The following is a 25,187-nucleotide window of genomic DNA, read 5'->3' on the forward strand; positions in this document are numbered from 1 at the left end:
GCTAGTTCGTACGGTAAAAGAGGTTTTGAAGAAATACCAATTGGAATTTGCCATGTTACGGTTAGATTTGGAGGATCAAATCCCAAGTAACCACAAGCATTATACCATTGCATTAATTTGGTCGAAAGTCAACATTTTTTGCATTAATAATGTTATCATGCATTTTTTCAATAACTGTCAAGCAATGATGCATTTGATTAAAATTGTAAATGCTTTGTAGCATTATTTTCATATAGCATTATGCTAAGCGTTTAGAGTGAATATAAAATTATGCTGTCATACAAGATTACATAACCTCATTAAACGCACTCGAATCTTTAATTAATAAGTAAGACGATCGAGCACGTTCGCACTCGCTTATTGCGTTTTGTGGGATATGGAAGAATAATGAAATAACTTTCTTTCATCTCGAACCCCCATTTCATGATCTAAGGATATATGTATTCATTCAAAATGTTTTGTATTTTATCTATGAGACTCTTTTATTCATAAGGAGTGAGAGGAAATGTCGATCAATTTCTCTCCCCCGAAATCTGTTTAATGCGCTAGGGCTTCGTTTTGTGGGTTACGTTCTGTTATTTCCTCTACGAGAAAAAATGGTGATCAAATTATTTCTATTGATGTTTCATTTGGTGAGGAAAGGAAATCAATCGCCGAAGAGAATTCTTTCTATTCGTAATAACTGGGCGAATAGTAATGTTAACACACACGGTGGCTTCGTTTATAAGGAACTTTTATCCTACCTTATTACATCAGCAGCTTTAGCACAGGACACCAACGCGCCAGGCATCCAGCACACCATCATCCTAATTGTGGGTTCGAATCCTGATACCAACAAAAAAAATCATTAAACTGGTAAAGAAAACCATTGAAAGGTAGTCAATGGATTCATTGTTTTGTTTATTTTTAACGCAAGCCCTAAACATACATTATTTTAAGCTAATATACATCATGAACCCTAAATATACAAACATAAATGCTTTAGTAGGGCTTGTGCATTAAAACTGCTTTACCAAGTATTGCATTAATTTGGTTGTTGTGGGGCCCTTTCCCACTTTAATTATGCTTTATAAAGCTCTTAAAGGTTATGTCACTTTAAAACAAAATCTGATAGCACACTATAGAGCAAACATAAAGTATTCATATATAGCTTAGTGGTTACTTGGGAAGTACAGCGTTCCGGAGCATATCCGCACTCAGAAGATGTCCAAATTTGCGAAGAAATTCCTGGTTTGGCAAGCCATCTGCACGTGCGGGGAGCGGAGTGCACCTTTCGTGACCCAGGACACGATGAACGAACAGGTGTACATGAAAGAGTGCCTCCAGAAGCGGCTGCTTCCTCTCCTGAAGGCCCACAACGTCCCAACAATCTTCTGACCGGATTTGGCCTTATGCCACTACTCCAAGGACGTGCTGAAGTGGTATGCGGACAACAAGGTCAATTTCGTGCCGAAAATGTTCAACCCTCGCAACACTCCGGAGCTCCGCCCCATCGAGAAGCACTGGGCGATTTTGAAGCAGCACCTTCTTAAACAACCTAAGGTAGTGAAGACAGTCGAGGAACTGAAGAAAGTATGAGTTTTCATGCAAAAAACGGTTGATTCACAGGTGGTGCAGAATCTTATGGCCGGGGTTAAGGCCAAGGTGCGGGCATTTGCGTATGGACTGAAAATAAAATACGATAATAAAATGAAGTTTAATAGTTATTTTTCAATCCCTGAAAATTTGATGGAAATCGGATGAAAACTCTAATTTTGCGAACCAATTTTGTATGTGGCAATTTCATCGTGGTTTCTCTGCTGGTGTCACCAGTGCTGGCAGTCACCAGTGAACCCAAATACACGAATTCTTCGACAACCTCGATTTCATCACCGTCAATATTGTAAATTCGGTCAATCATTAGAAAATTAAATTTGCCGATGCTGTATTTTTCTCTGAATCTATGCGAGATACCCTACTTCGGAAGTAGGGCGCATTAGGTATCTCGCATAGATTTCGAGAAAAATCTAACTTCGGTGAAAAATCGTTTCCAACTTTCTACCGCGCCGACAATATAAGCTCGAAGGGCGGGCTCGCTATCATGTACTTTGTCTTAGCTTCAGCCTTTAGTCGGATGTACGTACCCGCCATCGTCTCAAAGTTCCGTGCTACGATATCTATGTCGTCGGCAAAACCAAGTAACTGGACGGACTTTCTGAAAATCGTGCCACTTCCCGCTCTTCTTATCACACCCTGTAACGAATTGTTGAACCTTGCCGTAACCCTCTGCGAGATTCGAAGGGACTCGAGAGTGTCCCGATACTCGGACTACGCACATCACTCACTCCATCGTTGCCTTGATCAATCTTATCAGTTTGTCCGGGAAACCCTATTCGTGCATAATCTGCGATAGCTGTTCTCGATCGATTGTATCATAGGCCGATTTAAAATCGATGAACAAATGATGGTGGGTAGGTAGGTACATTGTATTCGCGGCATTTCTGCAACACCTGGCGGATGACGAATATTTGGTCCGTAGTAGCTCGTTCACCCATAAATCTTGCCTGATATTGCCCAACGAATTCTCTAGCAATTGATGATAGACGGCGGCATAAAATTTGGGAGAGTACCTTGTGGGCGACGATCAAAATTGTGATCGTACGACAAACGACAAACCAATTTGTCACTCTTTTTATAGATGGAACACACGACACCTTCAATCCACTCCTCCGTTAATACTTCCTCCTCCTAAATCCTGTAAATAACCAAGTGCAACGCTCTTGCCAGTGCATCACCACCGTATTTTAACAGCTCGCTCGCTAGTTGGTCCACCCCAGCGGCTTTGTTACTTTTCAGCCGACCAATCTCCGTTTCAACTTCTTGGAGATCTGCAGGCGGAAGTCTTTCGTCCTCCGCGCGTGCTCCTAAAGTTATTTCCGTGCCACCTTCGCTACTGACCACATCACTGTTAAGGTGCTCATCGTAGTGTTACCGCCACCTTTCGACCACTCACCACACTACCTCACGTTCGTTCGTGAGAAGATTTCCGTCACAGTCTCTGCACATGTCGGCATGTGGCACAAAGCCATTGCGCGAACGGTTCTGCTTCTCAAAGAACTTCCGTGTGTCTTTAGCGCGGAACAGCTCTTCCATCGCATCGCGATCTCGTTCTTCTTGTTGGCGCTTCTTTTTCCGGAAGATCGAGTTTTGTCTGTTCCTTGCCTCTTTATACCGTGCCTCGTTCGCTCTCGTGCGGTGTTGCAGCATTCTCGCCCATGCTACATTCTTCTCATCCTTCAACTGCGCGCATTCACCGTCGTACCAGTCGTTTCCCTGATTAGGGGCTGCTGAACCTAGTGCTGCTATTTGCCTCCAGCCATCTTCAAGAGTGGCGGGGCCAAGCTACTCTTCCGTTGGTAGGGCCACTTGGGCTACCTATGAGTCCCGTAGCCGCTCGATGTTGAGCCGCGGCGTTCGGCTTCGACGGGAATTGGTCACCATCGAAATTTTTGGGAGCATACATACAGCAACTAGGTAAGGGATCATTCAAATATTACGTAACGCAACAGGGGGAGGAAGGGAGTCTTACATAGTGTTACGGTTCATACAAAAATTTGAAATTGTTCATACAAAAGCTGTTACATGGGGGAGGGAGGGGGTCCAAAATTGTCAAATTTTGCGTTACGTAATATTTGAATGAACCCTAATGATCCGATTCTATATTCGCACTGCGGTATATGCGAACATGGGTGATGTCGGAGAAGAATTTTCCGTCGATTAGAACGTGGTCGATTTGGTTTTCGGTTTGATTATTGGGTGATCTCCAGGTGGCCTTATGGATATCTTTGCACGGGAAGAAGATACTTCGGACTACCATACCACGAGAGGCTGCGAAGTTGACGCATCACTCCAGCTGCGCGTAAAACGTCTCTTTCTCGTCTTCGGGTCATCTTTGGTCGGTGATGCGATCCATGGATAAGGAGGAAAAATACGACTTATACACTTAAAGTCGATAGACCCCTTAGACTACTTTCTACAGCATTCTATTCAACATACAATCTACAGTGCTTGAATTACAAGCTGTAAGTACCTGATGGTGAGTACGCAGGGCAACGCCTTTCAATCAGCAACAGGTCTTATTGACAGCCCAGATCAGTAAGTCACCGCGCGTGCTGTGCATCTTCTAATGTAAAAAGCGAAAACTAATTGTTGCTATTAGGTACTGATTGCTATCATGAAGAGTTGAGGTAGCTAATTTAAAATCAAGATAGCCAATTTTAATGAATAACGCGTGACCACTTTGAGGAGGAAATCGCAGGGCGAACAGTCGACGGAACACCATTGATAGGAGCATGTCATCAATTCCCAAACGATAGTAACAAACACCGGCGACAATCACTTTTCATATTCATTTTTTATATAATACAAATGTATTTACATTCAATCACATAGAACTATTTTCGGTTTTGTAGGTTTTTGTATTTTGTTTTGTCATACAACTTCCCTTCTTATTTCTGTTCCTTTATTTTCTCTTTTTGTTTTGTTTCATTTCTTATCATCTCCGAGTTAGTATTTCTCATTTTTGTTTGCAATTTGTTCTCCAAGTTTTGCCTTTTCCCGAATCAATTTTTGTTTCAATTTTTCTCTCTCTCTCTTTCTTTCGAGTGGTATTTTGTTTGTATGGAGCGGAAATGTTTCCCTTTCGACATTTTGTTTTTCTCTTTTCTGATCTTTAGCTTTTGTGTGGTACGAGTATTTCTAGTTGTTCGCATTTCCGACCGGTCCGATGGAAATTTGAACCCAAAAACGGAAAAGTTAGTATTTTGTTGTTTCGTTTTCTTCTTCCAATTCGGTGTGTTTGCTCTTCATCAGTGCTGGTTTATGACTACTTCGACTTGATGGGATTGTGAATGGCAAATTCCGTTGTTTTGGTAGTTGCCTTCGACAGTTTTTTTTTTTTGTGAGAAAATTGCTGCGTTCGACATGTTGTTTTCCGTTTTTTTTTGTGTTTCATTCATTTATCTGTTGATTAAATATGCGTGTGTTGGTTGAGTAGGTGTGCTTTCGGTTGTGTCTGTGTGAGTACAAAGTCAACAAATGTTTAGTGTTCTTTTTATCTTTTGACATTCTCATTCTCTCTCTCTTTGTTCGTGTGTATGCAATAATAGAGGTAATATTGTTATCTTGTGTCCATTTTCTTATCCGTATGTCTGTATGTATGTATGTATGTATAGTGCGTGTCCTTGTTGTGTGTTTGTGTGTGTTCGTAAGTTTCGTAAAAAATGAAGATGGGAGTCCTTCTAGTACGTTACTTTTTGCACAAATTCTTCAGCAAAAAGACGAGCTTCGATTATACAAGAAGAGATGACTTGTGTGTGTTTGTGTTTTGTTGTTTGTTGGTATCCTAACACCTATCTATTCTAACACTGCATGTTTCTGGTTTGTTTTGTAATTGTAATATTGAACCTAACATTCCGTTCCGATCGTTTATCCACTCCATTTCCATTTTCTCTTCGCGCAAATTCGTTTGCTTCATTGCCATTCCCTTTGCTTTCGCTTTCTCCGTCTCCTCGTTCTATCGCCTGCCTCTGGCTTCTGCCGTTATCGTTCCAATATCACTGTTCGAAAATCATCACATTCTCATTTCGTTTTATTTTATAATATTTCACAATATATATAATTAGTTTGTTGTTTTGTCAATTTGAAAATTAAAAAATGCTAGTAAAAACGACGACCACAGCTCTATCTTTTTCGTTTTGTTTGTATTTTATGTTTATATGTAACTACTAACTTTTACTTTTATCATATATGTTTTTTGTTGGTTGTTTTGTTTCAGTGTGTTAGTATGTCTGTGTGTGTGTGTTTTTGTGACGGTTATATTTTGATTGCTAAATGAGTGTTTAACGCTTTGTTAGTGGGTGAAGTAAACAAGGGGGTTCGCGAAAAAGTTGATTCTTAGACGGCATTGTTGAACCAAATGAGAGAAAAAAACATATACGACTTATCCGGTAGGAGACTTACAAAACTTGAAAAAATACACAGTAATAGTTTACACATGTTTTTTGTTGTCTCGTTCTTTTTTAGGTATCGAAATATATATATAAAGATTACTTTTTGCCTTCTCTCTCATAGAGATTTTTAGACTTTTTCTTCTTCTCGACATATGTTACGTATTACACATCTATTACACACGACTACCTTATACAGGGACAAAGAAAAATATAGGTTTAGAAAGGTTTACCTTATTTTCTTTTGTATTGTTCGATTTGTTTTATTCTTCTTCTGTTCACAATATTAGCTTTCGTTCTTGATCTCTGCGTTCTTATTTAAGAGTAGGTTGTTAATATTAATTTGTACATGTTTCACATGTGTTGGTTTCAGTTTTCGTTTATAACTCTACGCGCTTTCGCCATTCTATGCATCACATACAAAAAGGGGGAGACAGGTGGAGGTGCGGGTGGGCCTAAAAGGACGTATAAATAGGCTGTTTTTTGGGTGTTTCAGTGTAGTAAGACATGGAAGCTAACGATTCATTGATGAGGATCACCTGGATATAAAGTAGACAATGTGATTGAAATCGGGCTACAATTGTTGTTAACCTAGTGGCGTATGAAGGGCCAAAAGAGATGGGCGAATTGGTAAGTAGACGCTTTATAGAAGATTGACAAAACAGAGAACAGTATAATTTCTGATAAAAAAAATGTTCCTATTGTTTTAAGATGCATCTGATATTTGGCTTGAACATTCTAAATATTTCCTGGTTGCTCCGGTTAGGCATCCCGAAGCATAAATAAAAGGGGCTAAAGCGGCTAAGCATCCGAGTCTGCTAGGATGCCAAAAAACGACCGTAAAGCATCTTGAAGGCTTTTGAAAAGCATTTCAAATAAGCACCCCATTTGCCATGAACTCGTTTAGCGCAGTTTCTTGGGTTTATTCTACGACTGGCGTGAGGTGAGAATTGTCGGTGTCGAGGTGACAATTATCGACTCGAGTGAAGTGACTCGCCGTGCAAATCAAATGGAGAGTCACTTCACTCGAGTCGAGAATTGTCACCTCCCTAGACGACACCGACAATTGTCACCTCACGCCACTCGTAGAATTAACCCGTCCATTTGCCAAAACAATCGTTTGACACAAAACCACTTTGTATGACACCAAAACTGATTATTCTTTCACGATTTCTTGTTCTTCATTTCACACCAATAATATCGTTTATGTAAAATGGCGATTATGCCAAACGACCATTATCCCAAATGGAGTACTCCTTTTCTAGAACATTCAGAATAATTTCCGGAAGCATATATAGCATCATATACATTTATACAGCCGATATGCATCAATGTACTTTATAAAATACCATCTTACAAACTTTTGATTGCTTGAGTATTTCATATGCACTAATTAAGCAACCCGCATGCTTCTGAAAAGCTTATTGGAAGTAAATTTAGTTTTCGTGGGCAGCATCCAGAAGGCTCCCGAGAAGACGTATATCGAGCCATAGTGCGAATATACTGTTGAAATAATGCTAACAAATTGTCAAATAGCCTTACATCAGCAATATACAGTGGGTTGGTCCGATATACGGCATATAGCCACTTGAATAGCTTCTGAGAAGCATCCAACATAAATCTGTTAAGCATTCAGAGAGCTTTTGGAAAGCACTACATCTAAACTGATCTGAGAAGCTTTCTTAATGCCTCTAGAAAGCATAATTCAGTTAATTCAAGTTGGAATTTATAAAAAAATGATAAATTGCCACCGAAATCGTTACTTTTACTGAACAACTGATCCTCCCAGGTAATAACAGTACGACAAAAATTGTCACGGAAAAATTCGAGAGGGAAAATGATTGCCAATTAGGGGCGGCGTGCAATGATTGGTGAAAATTCTGTGATTTCCTTCTCTCTTCCATCGCCATCTTTTCGTCTTCACGCCGCTTTTCTTCTTCTTCAGGTGGGAGTTCCGATAACACACGAACAATTGCTTATAATGTCTTCCAATCTTTTTCTTCTGCTGCCCAATTTTCAACCTAAATTCCTATATTTCGTTCTACACGCTCATTTGATCGCGACGATGATTCTCGATCGCACACACCTCTCTCTCTAAGCCCGATTATCCTGTTCTATCTTTTCCACCAATAAAACATCTACAACGCTGAAATTGGACCACAACTGACACCGGTTTGCCAAATTACTATTGCATCGCTATTTGATTTTGTGATCATTCGATCCCAACTGTCCAATCGAGCTACACAAAAAAAGCGGCGGCCCCTACTTTCCACAGCTACAATTTGTTGATGATAATCTTTCTACCTTACAAGTTGGACCAAATCTCGCGTGAAACCCTAAACGCATCGGCTACACAAGCAAGCGAACGGGGAACCTCTCTTCTTTTATTTTGTTGTTGTTCGTGTCGTCGTCGTATCACAGCTGCTCTGTTTGTTCTCTTCTATTCTCAATCTTTCGCTTCCTTTGTTTCTCTTTCCGCTTCCTTGCTTCTGTTGTTTTTGACACACTTCCAATTTGTTATTGTATTCCTATTAACTTACTATTGTGTTTTACAAACTTTTGCATTTTTTTTTTCTTCTCGTCTTCGTTTGTGTTTGCTCTTGCTTGGATTTTTCGCCATCTTCTCACGATTTTTTGAATATATTTTACTCTCGTATTGTTTTATAGATAATTTTTAAAATTAAAAACTTTTCTGCTCTTTTGATTACTATTTTACTTTGTTTTCTTTTGTCTCAGATTATCTTGTTTTTTTAGTCCCATTCCGGAAATATATTAAATTGGTTGCTCTTTAGATTTGTTTCCTTCCTTCCCTCTTGTCCCTCTGTCTAGTTTTCGTGTTTTCCTTCACATTGGCCATTTTGATTTTCCGATGTTTCCGTAGAATTCACAGAATTTTAGCTTTTTTCTTCTACTTCCAAGTTGTTTCTTTCAAATTACAATTATTAACACAGTTTAAAATGATTAAATCAATTGATATAACTCCTATGTATGTATGTGTAGTTGTAGTAATGCTTGTTTCTTTTTTTATCTCCTAGTTTTGTATATGTATATGTGTGTTTTGTTGATACATATATTAGAGCGTTCGGCGGTGATCACTTTACCGACCGATTACCGCCTTCTACACACAAAGAAAAAAGTATATCTAATGCCTTACATTGGTACGTAAGTTTTAAAAAGTATAAAAAACTATTAAACGTAGCTTAAAGACTCTCTTCCGCGAGTTATCCATTCATTTTCGCTCTCACTCACTCCCAATCGCATCACCTTCACGCACGCTCCAAGCACACCTTAAACAATAGATAATGATCAAATAAATTTATACAAGTTACAAACATTACAATCGACGAGAACTGTTCACGAAAAGCTAATGTTAAAAAATATATGTATATATTTACGAAACGAGTAAGATCTGTTCCTTATTTGCTCACGCGAAGAGACGTACCGCCTCTCCGTACCACACTGGGACTTGTTTTTTCTCTCGCTCTCTCCTTCTCTCGCAACTCGTGGTGTTTGCGAGAGATGTACGTTTACTTCTCTTGTTGTTCGCTCATCCTTCTTCGCTGGGAGAATGCATTCGTCTCTTTCGTATTTTTCTCTCTTTTTTGCTTTCCATAGTTTCAACTTCATTATTTGTCTTCTTCCCTGTGATTTTCTTTGCGTTTCCACGTTTTTCTTCTGTTTTCCTTTCCCCTCGCTACTGGAAGTATTGCGTGTTTTATAGGCGATTGTGGATATTTTCTAGCGAAAACCGTCCAATTCTACTCTCGATTACATTTTACTCTTCATAGAACATATTCCGATTAAATTTACATCTTTAGAGGAATCGGTGTTGTGGACATAAAGCTGCTCTGTGTGAGGATAGAAATTTTAATTTTTTGACGAGGGTTCTCTGTCCAGGATGAGCTTTTGGTATAAAGCTGACCAAGCGTCAGTGGATTTCTCGCATAACTTTTCAAAATGTTCTATCAAATGACCTACCTAACATTGAGAGGCTTTCTTTGTATACTTTCTCTTCAATCGAAAACTGAGCCACTTTAAAATTATCTGTTGCGTTTTTTGAATGAAACGCTAGCTAAGAAGAATATGTTACGATCTATAGTGAAAATTTTTCCAAAAGCGTTAATATTGCACTGTTTTAACCGAAAGAGAACATGAGGGAAGAGAATTTTTCATAGTTACATAAATCCTTTTGAAAAAATACGCGAGAAGTCTCTACTTATTATATTTTGGCTTCATTCTATGATATAAGAGATGTCGGTCTCACACCACGGAAGAAAAATCGACCGGAACGAGATGAATCTTCATGTGATTCATATGGAAAACATCTGATTCGAGTTGAGTTTTCCCCCTGTCAAGATGTCTCACCTAACTCGTATTGTGAGTTCGATTCATTGCTTAAAACTCATCTCATTTGAGTCAAGTTTTTTCACTTCACTGTGAGAGACTGAGAAGTGTCGCCTAAAATCGTTAATCGAAGTAAATTCGCTGCACACATCACATGTGGGTCCACTCATTCGAGTTTTCTCACTCATCTGATTCAAATTTACGAGGTCTAGGTCTCACATGATGAAGTGAGAAAGGTCGACTTGAGAAGCTTGTAAAACGAATGAAGTTATTTGTGTTTATTCTGATTTACATTAGCCGTCTCACGTCACTCGAGGTAAGAGCGACTCGTCTCGACTCACACGCCGCGCAGAATAAGCACAATTATACAAGAGGAATTTCATATAACGAGATGTGAACAGTCACTATGAGGCTGATACCTCACCTTAATTCTGAAGACTCACATTTCCTGAGTTGATTAGCTCATTTGTGCACAGAATTTACGGTAGGACTCCCACAAAATCCTGGACAAGATTTTGATGAAAGCTTGAGCTGAATTCTCACAGAATGCGTCGACATAATTCTACTAGAATTTCAAACAGGAATCACAAACTGAGTCTCTCACGGCAAATCCAGTTCAGTTTTTTTCGAACAACGGAGTTAGAAAAACTTAGCCTACCTATAAATGAGAGATATATCTCACTGTACTCAATTTTTTCTCACTTCGTTGAAAACAATGCATTTCCTATTGTGTTAAACCAACAGTTACCCCAGAGGGTATTCCGAAATTTTCTTGAGAGACGACTACAGCAATGAATTTGGATTGTGATTGCTGATTCGTGATTCAATTTCTTCACCTCGAATGATGAGAAGTGAGAAATCTCTACTCGTTTGATTTTGAGCTGGATTTTGGCTTTATTCTACGCGAGTGTCGATGTGAGATATGTCGATCTCATATCACGGAAGAAAAATCGACTCGAACGAGATGAATCTTCAAGTAATTAATATGACAAACATCTGATTGGAGTTGAGTTTTCTCACTGTTAACTCGTATTATGATTTATGAGTTTATGAGTTCGATTCATTTCATAAAACTCACCTCATTTGAGCCAAGTTTTTTTCGGTTCCAGGAGAGACTGAGAAGTCTTACCTGAATTCATTAAGTGAAGTAAACTCGCTGCACATATCACATGTGGGTTCACTCATTCGAGTTTTCTCACTTATCCGAAGATGATCTACGAGAAGATATCTAGGTCTTCAATTTCAGGTAACGAGATGTGAATACTCACCATGAGACCTTATTTGTCTCACCTTATTTCTGTAGATTCACCTTTCCCAAGTTAATTTGTTCATTTGTTACGCGAAATTGGAATATTGTTGCACAGAATTTAGGGTACAGTTCCCTCAAAATCCTGGCATGGTTTTCATTCCTACATAATGTATAAACAAAATTCTTTAAGAATCTCAATCACCAGCTAAAACTTTCACGACAAATTCGCTTCTTTCTACCTAACTGAAAATAGAAGAACATAGCCTACCACTGAAGTGGGAGACATGTCTCACTACGTTCCAAAATTCGAAAGTACATTTTAGTTGAGAATCTAAAACATACAGCAATGAATTTGGATTGGGATTGCTGATTAGAAATGGAATTACTCTATGAGAGGAGCATTGGGATACAACGGACTTCCAATGCAAAGCAAGAAAACTCAACTCATACACGTTCATCGTAGTCGAACCTTCCTTCACTCGTAGAATATGCCAAGACAAATGAAATGCATAAGAAAGTACAATCTCTAGTACACAATACTAGTTTGAAATTATCCACCTGACTTGCACGGCGGATCCAGGTTTCATCATCTTAACAAATAAAAATCTCATTGTAATCAAATTTTTCTCATTTCGTTATGAAGAATGGCTCGGGTTTTCTCTAAGAAATTCCCTCTGGGGAACTATCTCCCCCAGAGGGTATTAATATATTCTTCAAGGACGATACAAATTTTTTGGAGAGCCTGAGCTTTTTCATTGCAATTTGTACAAAGAAATATCTCACTGTAATCGACTTCTCATTTCGTTATGAAGATTGGTTCCGGGGTTCGTTAAGCAGTTCCCTCTGGGGGAGCTGTTGGTTTCCATATTCCTCTCGAGGCTATTTCTATATTCCTCCAGGAATTCTTCATAAGAGCCTGAGCTCTTTCATTGCAATTTGTACAAAGCAATATCTCAATGTAATCGACTTTTTCTCATTTCGTTATGAAGAATAGTTTAGGATTCCGTTACGATAGTCCCTCTATGAGAACTGTTGGTTTCTATATACCCCCAGAGGGTATTTCTATATTCCTCCAGGAGGATAAAATTATGTTTAGGAGCCGACCTTTTTCATTGCAATTTGTGCAAAGAAATATCTCATTGTAATCGACTTTTTCTCATTTCATTATGAAGAATGGTTCTGGGGCTCGTTAAGAAGATACTTCTGGGGGAACTGTTGGATTCTATATCCCCCAAATAGTACTGCTATATTCCTCCAGGAGGATAAAATTCATAAGAACCTGAATTTGTTCATTACAATTTGTGTCTCATTGTAATCGACTTTTTCTCATTTCGTTATGAAGAATGGTTCTGGGTTTCTGGGGGAACTTTTGGTTTCTAATTCCCCCAGAGAGTATTTCGATATTCCTCCAGGAGGATAAAATTCTTTCGAAAAGCTTGAGCTTTTTCATTGCAATTTTTACAAAGAAATATTTCATTGCAATCGTTTTTTTTTTCTCATTTTGTTATGGAGAATGATTCTGAGGTTCGTTAAGAAATTCCCTCTGGGGGTACTGTTGGTTTCTATACTCCCCCTGAGGGTATTTGATATTCCTCCAGGAGGATAAAATTCTTTTGAAGAGCCTGAGCTTTTTCATTGCAATTTGTACAAAGAAATATCTCCCTGTAATCGACTTTTCCTCATTTCGTTATGAAGAATGGTTCTCCAGGAATTTCTCCAATTTCTTTGGGAATTCCTACAGTAATTCTTTGAGATTTCTCAAGGACGTCTTTAAAGATTTGTTCAAGTATTCTTCCAGGAATTTTTCTATGGAAATTGTGCATCTAATTTTGCAGAAATTTGAAAAAATGTGCATAAAAGTCCATGAAGTATTTCTAAAGCAAACTTTAAAGTAATCTCTGATGAAACTTGTATGAGTTTTCAAGTCACCCATGATGAATAACGGTTACTAGAAAAACTCATAGGCTCTTGAGGAAGAAAAAAATGTGTAGGATATTTTGTAAAAATTCTGCAGTGTTAATTAGATGCAACCTTAAAATTTTATAACTTTTGTAAGATCCGTGGGAATTTATTAAAATGTTTGGAAGAACTGCATTCTTCGATGAAATTCTGGAGAAATTTCTAGAAAAAAAACCATGATAAAACACAGGGTCTAGTTTGAAGTTTTCTTTGAAAAGTTCTTGATAGATTTTCTCGAATAACCAGTCGAGGATATTTTGAAGAAATTCTTCGGAGTTACCGTGGATGAAATGTCGCAGTTTTTCTTGGAAATAATCCGGTAAAAAGATCAAGCGTGTGCCGAAATAAAGGCGTAAGTCGCATGATCGATTTCTCTTCATCGATCCTCTTTTCTGCGAATGAAGATGTCAAGATGCAAGTTTGTCAGCATTTTTTCATCTCAGGACGCAACATTGCAACGCTGCCAAGCGGTCTGAAGTGAAAAAATGCTGACAAGCTTGCATCTTATCACCTTTGTTCACAGAACATAGGATCTATGAAACCGATCATGCGACTTACGCCCATATTCCAGCACACGCTTGAGATCTTCTAGAGTAACAACTGGAAAATTCGTTTGAAGGATTAATGGAAAAATATCTAGAGGAAGTCCTAAGCCAGTGGTTCCTGGAGCAAATTCTGACCAAATTATTCAAGACATTCTTCGAACAATCGCTGGGAGAATATCTAAGAGAATTTTTCTCTGGAAGAATTTCTGGGGAGATCCTGGTAGGAATTCCTGGAAGTATTCCAGATGAAATCTCTAGAGAAACCACATGGATGATTCCGGAAGCTTTTCCTCGAGAAATCTGGGACAAAAATTTTAAAGAATTAGCTGAAAAGTCTCGTAACAGTCTCTGAAGGTTTCCCTAGAGCCTACATTATTTTGCATCAGACTTCACTGCAAGCAAGATATGCAAAAAGAGACTTTAGAGACCATTTTGATTGAAACAAATAAAGACTTCAGAGACCTCTTTCGTCAAAATTCCTGTAAACTTCTTAACTTGCATGGCAAATATAAGTTTAGTATACAAACGAGGATGAGTGAAGTGCTTGAAAAATCTCATTGTATCACTTTGTCTCTCATTTTATTAACCCTTTCTTGCCCACAGCTTTTTCCGACAAAATGGCGTATCTAAAAAAAAAATTATTGCAAATAAGCTAAATTATTCAAAATCACTATAAAAAGATTGGATTGTTATTCATAGTTTGATCATTAGGTCACTAATTTCGAAGTTTGATGAGACAAATGAGCACATAAATTTATTCCAATCATTATTGAGCTAATCGAACCATTTCGGTTTAGCTAGCGTTTGTCGAAAATCGGTGGATCACCTGTGCTACCATGCGAAAGAGAGGTTTAAGAAGAATGATTCCTTTCTGGGGGTCAAACTAAATGTTCCCCCAGAGGGTATTTTTAAACTTCCCCGATGGGAGATTTTCTAAAAGCTCAAAAGTTACTCTTATTCATTTTTGGCCAATGCAAAATACTGAATTAGTGGATTTTTAGAGTAAATGCCACAACAAAATTCCGTTAGCTTAGTCGACTGTAAGAGGATATTTCAGATAACACTATATATCCAGAACTTCATGAAAAGTACAGGTTTGTCTTCCCAACGAAGATAGCAAAGGAGCTAGAAATAACATCACATCACGTTTCGTTAAGAATAGCTCCCTTCTGGGAGTTAAACCAAAAGTACCCCCAGAGGGTATTTCTCAATTAATTCCCCCGAGAGGATAAAAAAGCACCAATCCAGCCTCCGAGTAGATTTTCCCCTTCCGCTTGCTCCCGACCGAAGAACCCTCGTTTAAATCGCACCGAAAAACATTCTAGTCTGACATATCCGAAATACAACGGCACCTGAATGTGCAAATTGCATTTTCTGACAGCGGCAACCTAAAAAAAAAGGCCACGTGCCGACAGTGAGTGGAATGTACTTCTTGCCATCCAACTCTCCTGGTTCCTCAGTTCAACAAAGTTCCCGAGGAGAGCTTCTGAAACGAACACGCTTGAAAAGCAACACACGTCCATCTTTTAAATTTATATTCAGCGAGTTTGGCTATCTTGGACTGAACGTGCAATCCCTTAACATAAGAGATCACTGAGAAATCCCGATCGCTCCAGTTAAACCTACCTAATTTTGTACGCGCAAAAGTTCGACGCCGTACGCAAAAGCTAACATTTTTGATATGTACAATCACTAGTAGATAAAGAAGTAGTTAAATTAACAACGAAAACAACATGACGACGACGATAAGTGACATGGTTTAGCAGAGCAAGTTGCTTTTCAAAATTCAAACGGAGTAAATTTTGCAATGTGTAGCCAAAATGTGTGATTGTGAAAGAGCGACGCACCACTTTAAAACCGACCGATATCCTCCATCGACATTGGGAACTCAATTACCGATCTCACCTTAAGAATATCCACAATCGCAGTCCGCATCCCGAATCTTGTTCGCATTCTTCAAATCAAAACCATAACTATGTTTGTGTATTTCATAACTTCCTAGCTACAGAGCTGTAAAAGATTGCTAAACTGCGTTACCCAACAGTGGAATAAACATCTACGTTAAAAAGGAAATTAAAACGATTCTACCGATTTGGCGCGAATGCATTCCAAAACATATATAAGAAAGTAACAACTCTCCCGCATTCGTTTTTCGTCAACGAAAACCTGGACTGGAAATTTTTACCTTCCTTGGACCGACCTAGGTAGACTGCTGCCGGGTGGGGGCCAACAGCGGGTACTTCAGCGTCGTCTGCAGCGTGTCGTTGTGTTCCTCCAGCGAGTTTGTGGCGTAGTGCAGGACCAGCGACTTGAGCGAATCGTAGATGTTGTACGGTTCCGCAAAACCGTAGCCCCGATCCGTCTGCTGGATGATACAGTGATTGACCGTATCGTTGCACTTGATGGAGAGAGCATAGGGGCCTCCGCTTCCCGGCCGTATCACGAACGTTCCATTGGGTTTCGATGCCAGCTCCTTCTCGGCATCGGTTCGGTTGAATGTTGGCACCAGCCAGGTCGATTCGTCGTTGTGCGGCATCTCCTGGCTGCCGTGACTGTGCGAGAAGTACCCGTCCGTCTCCATCTGCTTGATTTGACTCTCGCTGATTCCCTGGCGCTTCAGTTCCTCGATGTAACTGGTTTTCTCTTTGCTCAGCGACATGATGTTCGGATTGAGCTTGTTAATATCTCGCTCCAGTTGCCAGATTCGAGTTTTCTCGATCTTCATGTCTTCTTGCAGCTGATCCCGGCACTGGTTCAGCTCCTGCATCCGATCCCGAATTAACTTGTTGTTGGTGCTGATGCCTTGCTTCTCGTGAGGCTGCGCCTCGCTTACAAACTTGGCCTGTATCGCTAGCTGGTCTTGGAAAAGCTTTTCCGCTTCGATGAACGCTTCTTGGGCCTGCTTCTTCAAATCGACCTGGTTCTTGGACATGTTCAGATCCTCCTGGAGTCGCTCCCGCTCGTGTAGCTTATCGTTCAACATTTGCGATATCTCGATGAACTTCTGCGCTAACCGAGGAGTATCGTCCCCTGTGCTGCTTATGTAGGTATCGTCTTCGAACCGCGAGATCGGATACATCAGTTTGATGTCCAGGATTGTGTTGTACTCTTTTAGCGACACGTTCCGGTAGAAGTTGATCAAGTCCACCACACTGTTGTGGCTACCGTCTCTCGTGAAACCGTACTTGTCTTGGGTGTGGAAGATCTTGATCACTCGATCGGCACCGTCCTTCTTCAGCGTGAGCGTATACTCCCCGTTCCCACTAGACGCATCTCGCACCAAGAAAGACCCATCCGGAACATCGGTCATCTTTTCTTTGACCTCGTCCCGGTTGATGTTGCCCCAGTACCATTCGGCTGCCCGTAGATCGGCTGGCGTGTCGGCATCGCCCACCATTCGGAACATGGCCGTCCCCCGGGCATCGCCAGCGGTGGACCCGGAACCACAACTGCCATAACCACTGCTGCCGGTATCGTAGATCGGCCCCACCATCAGGGTCGACGGTATCACAGCTGCCGGAGAAGTGATGGTTGGCTGCTTCCTCAGACTACCAGACGACGACGAGGACGACTGATAGGCAGCAGCAGAGGTCGAAGAACCAGGAATTGGTTGCAGAAAGGGTTGTTGTTGCGATGATTGTGGCTGTTGCTGCTGTTGGAGCGAAGCCGTACTACGGGAAATCTTCCGCGGAGGCACTGCTGGGGCCGATGCGAATTCCGGCAGCTTCTCGTTCCAATCCAGCTTGTAGAACAGCAACTCCATTATCCGCAGGTGGTTTTCCGTGTTATACACGATTTGACTGGAAAAAAGGAGAGGAAAGTGAATCGTAGATTAGAAGGTTATTCATGATCAGATGATCTTTGATTCAACCATACGTTTTGTTGGTCCAATTATTTGTATAGTCAATTCCATCATACACAATAGTTAGACCTACTATAAGGTCGAAATACAATTCAAAGAACGAAACTGCAAAAATGCGACAAAATGTAAAAAATATGAAAGTTCAACCCACTTTTATTTGTTAACTTACTTAACCAGGAAACCATATTGGAAAAAAATGTCTCTTCAAATTTAGTAAGGCGAAAAATAAATTGAGATATTTTTGAAGTTGTTTCTAATTGTTGGATTTTCTATACTTGAGGGTGTGGGTCAAGGGGGTTATAGGTGTCCTTTTAATAAAACGGCAACACGAGAGAAATTTATTGTATAAATTTCTCTCGTGTTGCCAAGTTTTCCAACAGTATTTTTAGTTTGTAAAGCTACTATGTTCAATTTTGTAACATGTCAGCAATTGCGCCATTCGGCAGCAGCTCTAAATGCCGGGAAATGAGGAATGTCGTATTTCCGACGATTTTTTACAATTTATCTGTAATTCAAATACGAAAATGATGTACTACAATAATGTTCAGAATTGGCAAAGGAATGATACTACGGTTGAATTTTTATGATTAGGCATGGGGTTAAGAATCTCGTAGAACAAAAACTGTACAGGAATGTATGTTTTACAGGTACTTAAATGAACAGAAATCAATTTTCTTAGGTCGAAACCATCTCCAATTGGCATACACAGTTCTCAAAAGTTGTAAAGTACTAATAATACGTTCAACTGGTGGTATTTATTTTGATTTTCGTTTTTCCAAATTCTCGTTAGAATTTTTTGAATGTAAAAAATAGCCAAAAAACACAAATTCGACTTGAGGCACCTCCTAATTTTCTCCAAATTGGATGAAAATTTGGCTGGTCGTTTGTTTTAGTATTGCAACTAGGACTAGGGGGTGACTGGTTGAATCCCAGAAACTTTGATTTTTGTGAAATGATCTACTCTACATAAAAAAATGTCAACAATTCCAGCATATAAAAAATACAAACGATTCCAGCAGTGAGTGTCAAAGAGCAGGACAGTCAATTGACCGTGATGAAAGAGGGAAAGAGAAGGAGAAATTCACGTGGCGTCACCATGCACTTTTCTATAGCAAGTGATTCACACGTTTTTATTAATTGTAGTTTGTACCTAGTTAAAAAGTTATATTTCATACTGTCCGTAAATCGCGACGTGGTACAGAAGATATCGTGTGAAAAAGTTGCGCGTTCTTCGAGAAATACCGCATTTTCGTGGATTGGAAGACCGAGGATAAAGTGCAATGGCGGAGACCAACGGAGGATCAGCGTCAGAAGGGCAGCAGCAGCCAACAAATATGACAGAAGCTGTGGAACACATTCTGACTAATCAGCAAGCCCTGATGAGACAACTTGCGCAGCAGCTGACCGCCACACAGATTGCTGTCAATAACTTGTCCCGCGACAAATCAGCGCTGGATTCTCTGTCAAGCAACATGGCGGACCCAAGTAACATTAGTAGCTGAGTAACAGCTAAGTTAGCTAAAATGTTAGCTGTATATACTGTTTACAGCTGAAAATGTTACTACACCTATGATAAGGAGAATGGGCAGTGGGCACGCATTCGACGCTTGGTTTTCCCATTATGTTGACCTCTTCAATGCTGGCAGATTTAATGCAGCAAAGGTGCGACTTCTTCTGCGAAAGTTGAGCCTACCCGATCATGAGCGCTACAAAACATTCATCCTTCCAAAGCTCGCTCGGGATTTTGCCTTCGAAGAGACGTTCTCTAAACTTAAATCGCTGTTCGGTGCCACAGGTTCCACATTCCGGCGGCGATATAACTGCTTTCAGATCAATAAGGAGGACGGAGATGATTACCTGGCTTACTCCTATAAGGTAAACAAGGCCTGCGTCGACTTCAAGCTATCCGAATTAACGGAAGAGCAATTTAAGTATCTCATTTTCGTTTGTGGCCTTAAATCAAAGCAAGAGTCTGAAATTCGGATGCGCCAACAAGTTGAACGAATCGGTGGACTTAAGCCTGCAGCAAGTGGTGGAGCAATGCAACACCCTAGTCAACCTGAAGCAGGATACGGTGTTGGTTTAGGGTTGTTCGTCATCGGTGGATGTGATCGCTTACCCCAAGCGGATGAAACCGGAGCGACTGGCGTCTGCAAATAAGAGCCATGAGTACCCTAAGACCCAATGTGATATATAAAGCACATTGGGTCATGCGGGGGCATGCATTTCAGCAAGGACTGTCGATTCAAGGACCATCCTTGCAACGAATGCGGGAAGTACGGGCATCTTGAAGGCTAATATACATGCGTTTCGTCCAAATCAAGCAATACTGCAGCCAATACGGAGAAAAAAAAGAACAAGATGCGAAATCAACCATTGGCGAAGAGGACAATGTCCCTCATCGTTTCCAGATGGACACAGGGTCCGACATCTTCATTATTTCACCATCGGTCATGGGTAAAAATCTGTCGGCCGAATGCAAAACCAGCAGTATTTATTACCAGAACAACGTCCGGAGAACCACTTCAGCTAACGTCCATCTCGACATCCCAGGCAAAGACTGGATGGACTTATTTGGTTTGTGGGATCATTCGATCGCTTCGTTCTGCAACCAGATAACGTCGCAGCCAACACATTAGATGGTTGCTCTTCAAGCCCAGTTTCCTGAGGTGTTTAACACTGAGAAAGGGCCTATGCAACATGGCTCCCGTCAAACTGGTACTCAAAGGCAACTCAAAACCGCTGTTAATACCGAAGCGTCCGGTAGCATACTCCATGGAGCAAGCAGTTGAGAAAGAAATGCTGCGACTGCAAAGCTTGGGCGTTTTAAAAAAGGTGAACTTCAACGATTGGGCGGCACTCATTGTCACAGTACGGAAGCCAAACGGAAACGTTCGCATCTGTGCGGATTTCTCAACAAGCTTAAGCAGTGTGCTGGAGGCAAATTAGTACCCATTGCCTTTACCAGAGGATGTATTTGCAAAGATGGCCAACTGTCAGATTTTTAGTCATGTTGAATTGTCCGATGCGTATCTGCAGGTAGAAGTGGACTCTGCCTGCCAACCACTCTTGACCATCAACACGCATAAGGACCTCTTCCAGTTTACACGGTTGTCACCAGGTATCAAATCCGCCCCTGGAGCCTTCCAACAGCTGATGGACGCAATGTTGACTGACCTCGAGTATACCGTTGGTTATGTGGATGACATACTGGTAGGTGTCGCAACGAGGAAGAGCACCAGCGCAATTTGCAACTCATTCTCCAGCGGCTCGAAGAGTACGGGTTCACCGTGTGCATCGAAAAGTGCAGCTTTGGCATGCAGCAAGTCAAGCATCTGGGGCTGATTTTGGATGGTAACGGAATTAAGCCAGATCCTGAGAAGACGACAGCAATCGTTAATATGCCACCACCAAATTATTATGGCAAGTACGTCAAGGATATGCGCAACTTACGACACCCCATGGATCAGCTGTTAAAAGCAGGAACGAAATTCGAGTGGACACCCGCTTGCCAAGCATCATTCAATCGATTTCGAGAAATCCTGCAATCGCCGTTACTCCTTACGCACTATAACCCCAAGATGCCCATCATTGTATCAGCCGATGCATCTGTATTTGGGCTGGGAGCTCGAATTGCACACCAGTTTCCAGACGGGACGGTCAAGGCAGTGTATCACATTTCCCGTAGCCTGACAGCAGCTGAAAATAACTACAGTCAGGTTGAAAAAGAAAGCTTAGCACTCGTTTTTGCCGTTACCCGCTTTCATCGAATGCTGTTCGGTCGATAGTTCGAGACGGATCACAAACTCGAGACGGATCACAAACCGCTACTCGCTATTTTCGGATCCAAAAAAGGGATTCCGACGTACACGGCTAATCGTCTCCAAAGATGGGCATTGACCCTACTCCTCTACGATTTCGAAATCCGCTCTATCTCAACCGAGATCTTTGGGCACGCTGATGTTTTGTCACGATTGATGGATCGCCGCATGCGCCCAGAAGAGGAAATCGTCATTGCCAATCTAAAGCTGTTGTTTGTTTTTTGTCTATTTTGATGATAATTTGATTCCCTGTTCGCAACGTTTTATGGGACCATTAATCTCCATCAGTATCTGAATCAGGGGTCAATTTCTTTTCTTAGGCATTCATACCAGAGTGGTCTCAACATAATAAAAATGTTCCTTACGAGCTGGGTCTATGAGTTCCCAAACTGTGCCCTGGAGAATTCTTAGGGGATACATACTCGGTTCTTGGGAGACTTCTGTTTCAAAAAGTAAGAAAATTACCATCAGTGCACCAGTATCCGCTCATGCCCCTGTTTAAAAATTGATTTTTCGTGTCAAAAACCAACATTTTTCGCACGGATATATTCTAGCAATATTAACAACTTTCAAATGAAGTCGTCTGACATTAGTTTCATTTGATAAAATAATGCTCTATATTGAAAACACAAGACCTCGTGAGCGGTTATTGGGTCACTAGGTATTTTTGTGTGTTCCAATAACCGCTCATGCAAAAAAATAAACAAAATTTTAAAGAAATGTCGATTTTTGTATACTTCCACCTTTATTGCAGTAGTAGCTATGGTTTGACCATAAAAAATATCAGGATAAATAACGAAATTCAAAATAATGCATTTTTTAGTAAGTTCGTCACGAAATCTGTTTACCGTGAGCGGAAATAGGAACATCTTCTTCTTTCTGGCGTAACGTCCCCACTGGGACAGAGCCTGCTTCTCAGCCTTGTGTTCTTATGAGCACTTCCACAGTTATTAACTGAGAGCTTACTATGCCAATGACCATTTTTGCATGCGTATATCGTGTGGCAGGTACGAAGATACTCTATGCCCTGGGAGGTCGAGAAAATTTCCAACCCGAAAAGATCCTCGACCGGTGGGATTCGAACCCACGACCCTCAGCTTGGTCTTGCTGAATAGCTGCGCGTTTACCGCTACGGCTATCTGGGCCCCGGAAATAGGAACACTTAGATGCAGTAACAAATGCAATACAATATTTTTTTATGAAAGTTTTTCAAATTCTTTTTATTTCCCCGTTGATTACCTATTACCTATACCTACTTACCTAGCTACATTGTGACATAGAAATAGTAATGATCGACAGAATAGCTGTTTTATAATAAACATTTGAACACATAACTTCCCTTAATTGAGCGGAATCTGGTGCACTGATGGTATTTGTAATAATGCGAAGAGAGCAAGGATAAAGGAAAATCGATCATTGTAAGTAAGAGTTAATGTCGAATTTCAGTAGCTTCATGTGATGAACTCACCTAGAGCTGAAAACCACTAGGGTAATTCGCCAATTGTTGAACGGTCAAAATGTTCGCTAATTGTGGAACACGCCGCGCCATAAGGGATACGCGGACTGTTCAATAATAGGCGAGGTTTTTAACCGTTCAACATCAGGCGAATTACCCTAAATATAATAAAGCTTAAACTATTTTTTAGGAATTATTTTTGACAAGTTCTTCGAGAATGCCTACAAAAATAATTCCAGAAATTTTCTATGTAGGGGTAGTCGGGGCGGTTTGGCCAATGGGGTGGAATGAGCACCCCTTGAAAACTGCATAAATTCTTGAAATTTCATCTGAAATAAAATGCAACCCCAAAGCTTATGAGGAAATGAAGCAATAGGCATGTTATAAGTAAGTGTTCAAAACTCAAAGAAAAATAAATAAATGATGTTCGAAAAAACTGCCCATATTACCCGAATGACTCTTTTAAATTTCATCATTTCAGAATGATGAAGTTTGACTGCTAGAATGTTCTTAAAAAATTATGTCTTCTTGCACGGAGTGTTTATGAATACCGTCGTTGGGGGTGACAATGGGTCAAAAAGGGATATGTGCAATTTGTTTTTTTTTTTTGAATAACTATCGCAATTTAACTCCAATAAACTTCAAATTTGGTGTGTATGTACTTTGATGGTACATTAACAACTGTTCAAAAAATTAAAGATAAATATTTATTCACAGCGAGGGGCCCAGATAGCCGTAGCGGTAAACGCGCAGCTATTCAGCAAGACCAAGCTGTGAGGGTCGTGGGTTCGAATCCCACCGGTCGAGGATCTTTTCGGGTTGGAAATTTTCTCGACTTCCCAGGGCATAAAGTATCATCGTACCTGCCACACGATATACACATGCAAAAATGGTCAATTGGCATAGAAAGTTCTCAGTTAATAACTGTGGAAGTGCTCATAAGAACACTAAGCTGAGAAGCAGGCTTTGTCCCAGTTGGGCCGTAACGCCAGAAAGAAGAAGATTTATTCACAGCGGCACATCAAGTGAATGAAAAATGACCCAATCTCACCCCATAGAGGGGGTGACATTGGGTCACTGTAATTGAAATAACTTGTTTTTGAGAATATGATTTCAAAACCATTCACAACTGAAAAATATTGACAAAAAACGATGCAAACAAGACAAAAAGATATCTAAGATGTTTCACAAGTATGATAAACCCACTTAAAAGAAAGATTATACTGAAAATTGAAGAGCTATGAGAAAAAATATGTAAACCCAACATTTATCGTCAAGTTTACATAAATTTTCTTGGTTTTTCCCTCAAATTGTCTTCAAAGTCTCATTCCCATTGCTATAAAGCCTATTCAGTTTCCCCAAAGGTGTACTGAAACAGTGATTATTTTAAACCTTCGCAAATAGTTAAATTTCGGTGCGACATTCCACGATCAATAAATTTCAGGCAGAAGTTGACGTCATAATCCCAGTATTTCAGCGATCCAGCTCATTTGTACTTCCGCGAGATGTTTCTAGTATATGAAAACACTGATAAATAATCAAATTTAGAAAAAACACCCTTTTGATAAAAATTTACGATGCTGCTGCGCACGAAACACAGTTGCTGGTTTGAGAAGTTGTCAAAATGCGTTGTATTGTTATTCAATGCTCGGAATACTCAAGTAGACTTGTTTGATGCTTCAGAGATGCTGTATTTAGAAAGAATAAACACATCTTAATGAAAAAAGAGAACACCCGACACCGTAAAATGTCAAAAAAGTGGACTTGGAATTTCATTTACTATCGTTCTTGCTTGACCCAATCTCACCCCCATTTTCAATGTTTAAGACATCGTACCGAAACAAATAATTGTTTTGTGGGAAAATCAAACAGATTTTGGAAAATACCTGTGATGTGTAATGAAAAGACTTTCAACATTCTACTAATACAACGATAGAGGCTAGAGTACATGCGTGATACTTTGT

General features: G+C 40.2%; 1 protein-coding gene across 12 annotated transcripts in view; it reads right to left on the reverse strand.

The window, feature by feature from the left end:
- Nucleotides 1-8,207: 8,207 nt before the first annotated feature.
- The window catches only part of LOC5578257 (phosphatidylinositol 3-kinase regulatory subunit alpha), a 118,347-nt gene continuing 101,367 nt past the window's right edge, over nt 8,208-25,187 (reverse strand). For all 12 annotated transcript variants that reach the window (XM_021841788.1, XM_021841783.1, XM_021841792.1 and 9 more), the window contains one exon: nt 8,208-17,884. In XM_021841788.1, the coding sequence (XP_021697480.1) occupies nt 16,285-17,884 (1,600 nt within the window). In that variant the 3' untranslated portion in view covers nt 8,208-16,284. The remainder of the gene's footprint in view (nt 17,885-25,187) is intronic.

Source organism: Aedes aegypti, chromosome 2 (assembly GCF_002204515.2).
Source record: "Aedes aegypti strain LVP_AGWG chromosome 2, AaegL5.0 Primary Assembly, whole genome shotgun sequence".
Taxonomy (NCBI): domain Eukaryota; kingdom Metazoa; phylum Arthropoda; class Insecta; order Diptera; family Culicidae; genus Aedes; species Aedes aegypti.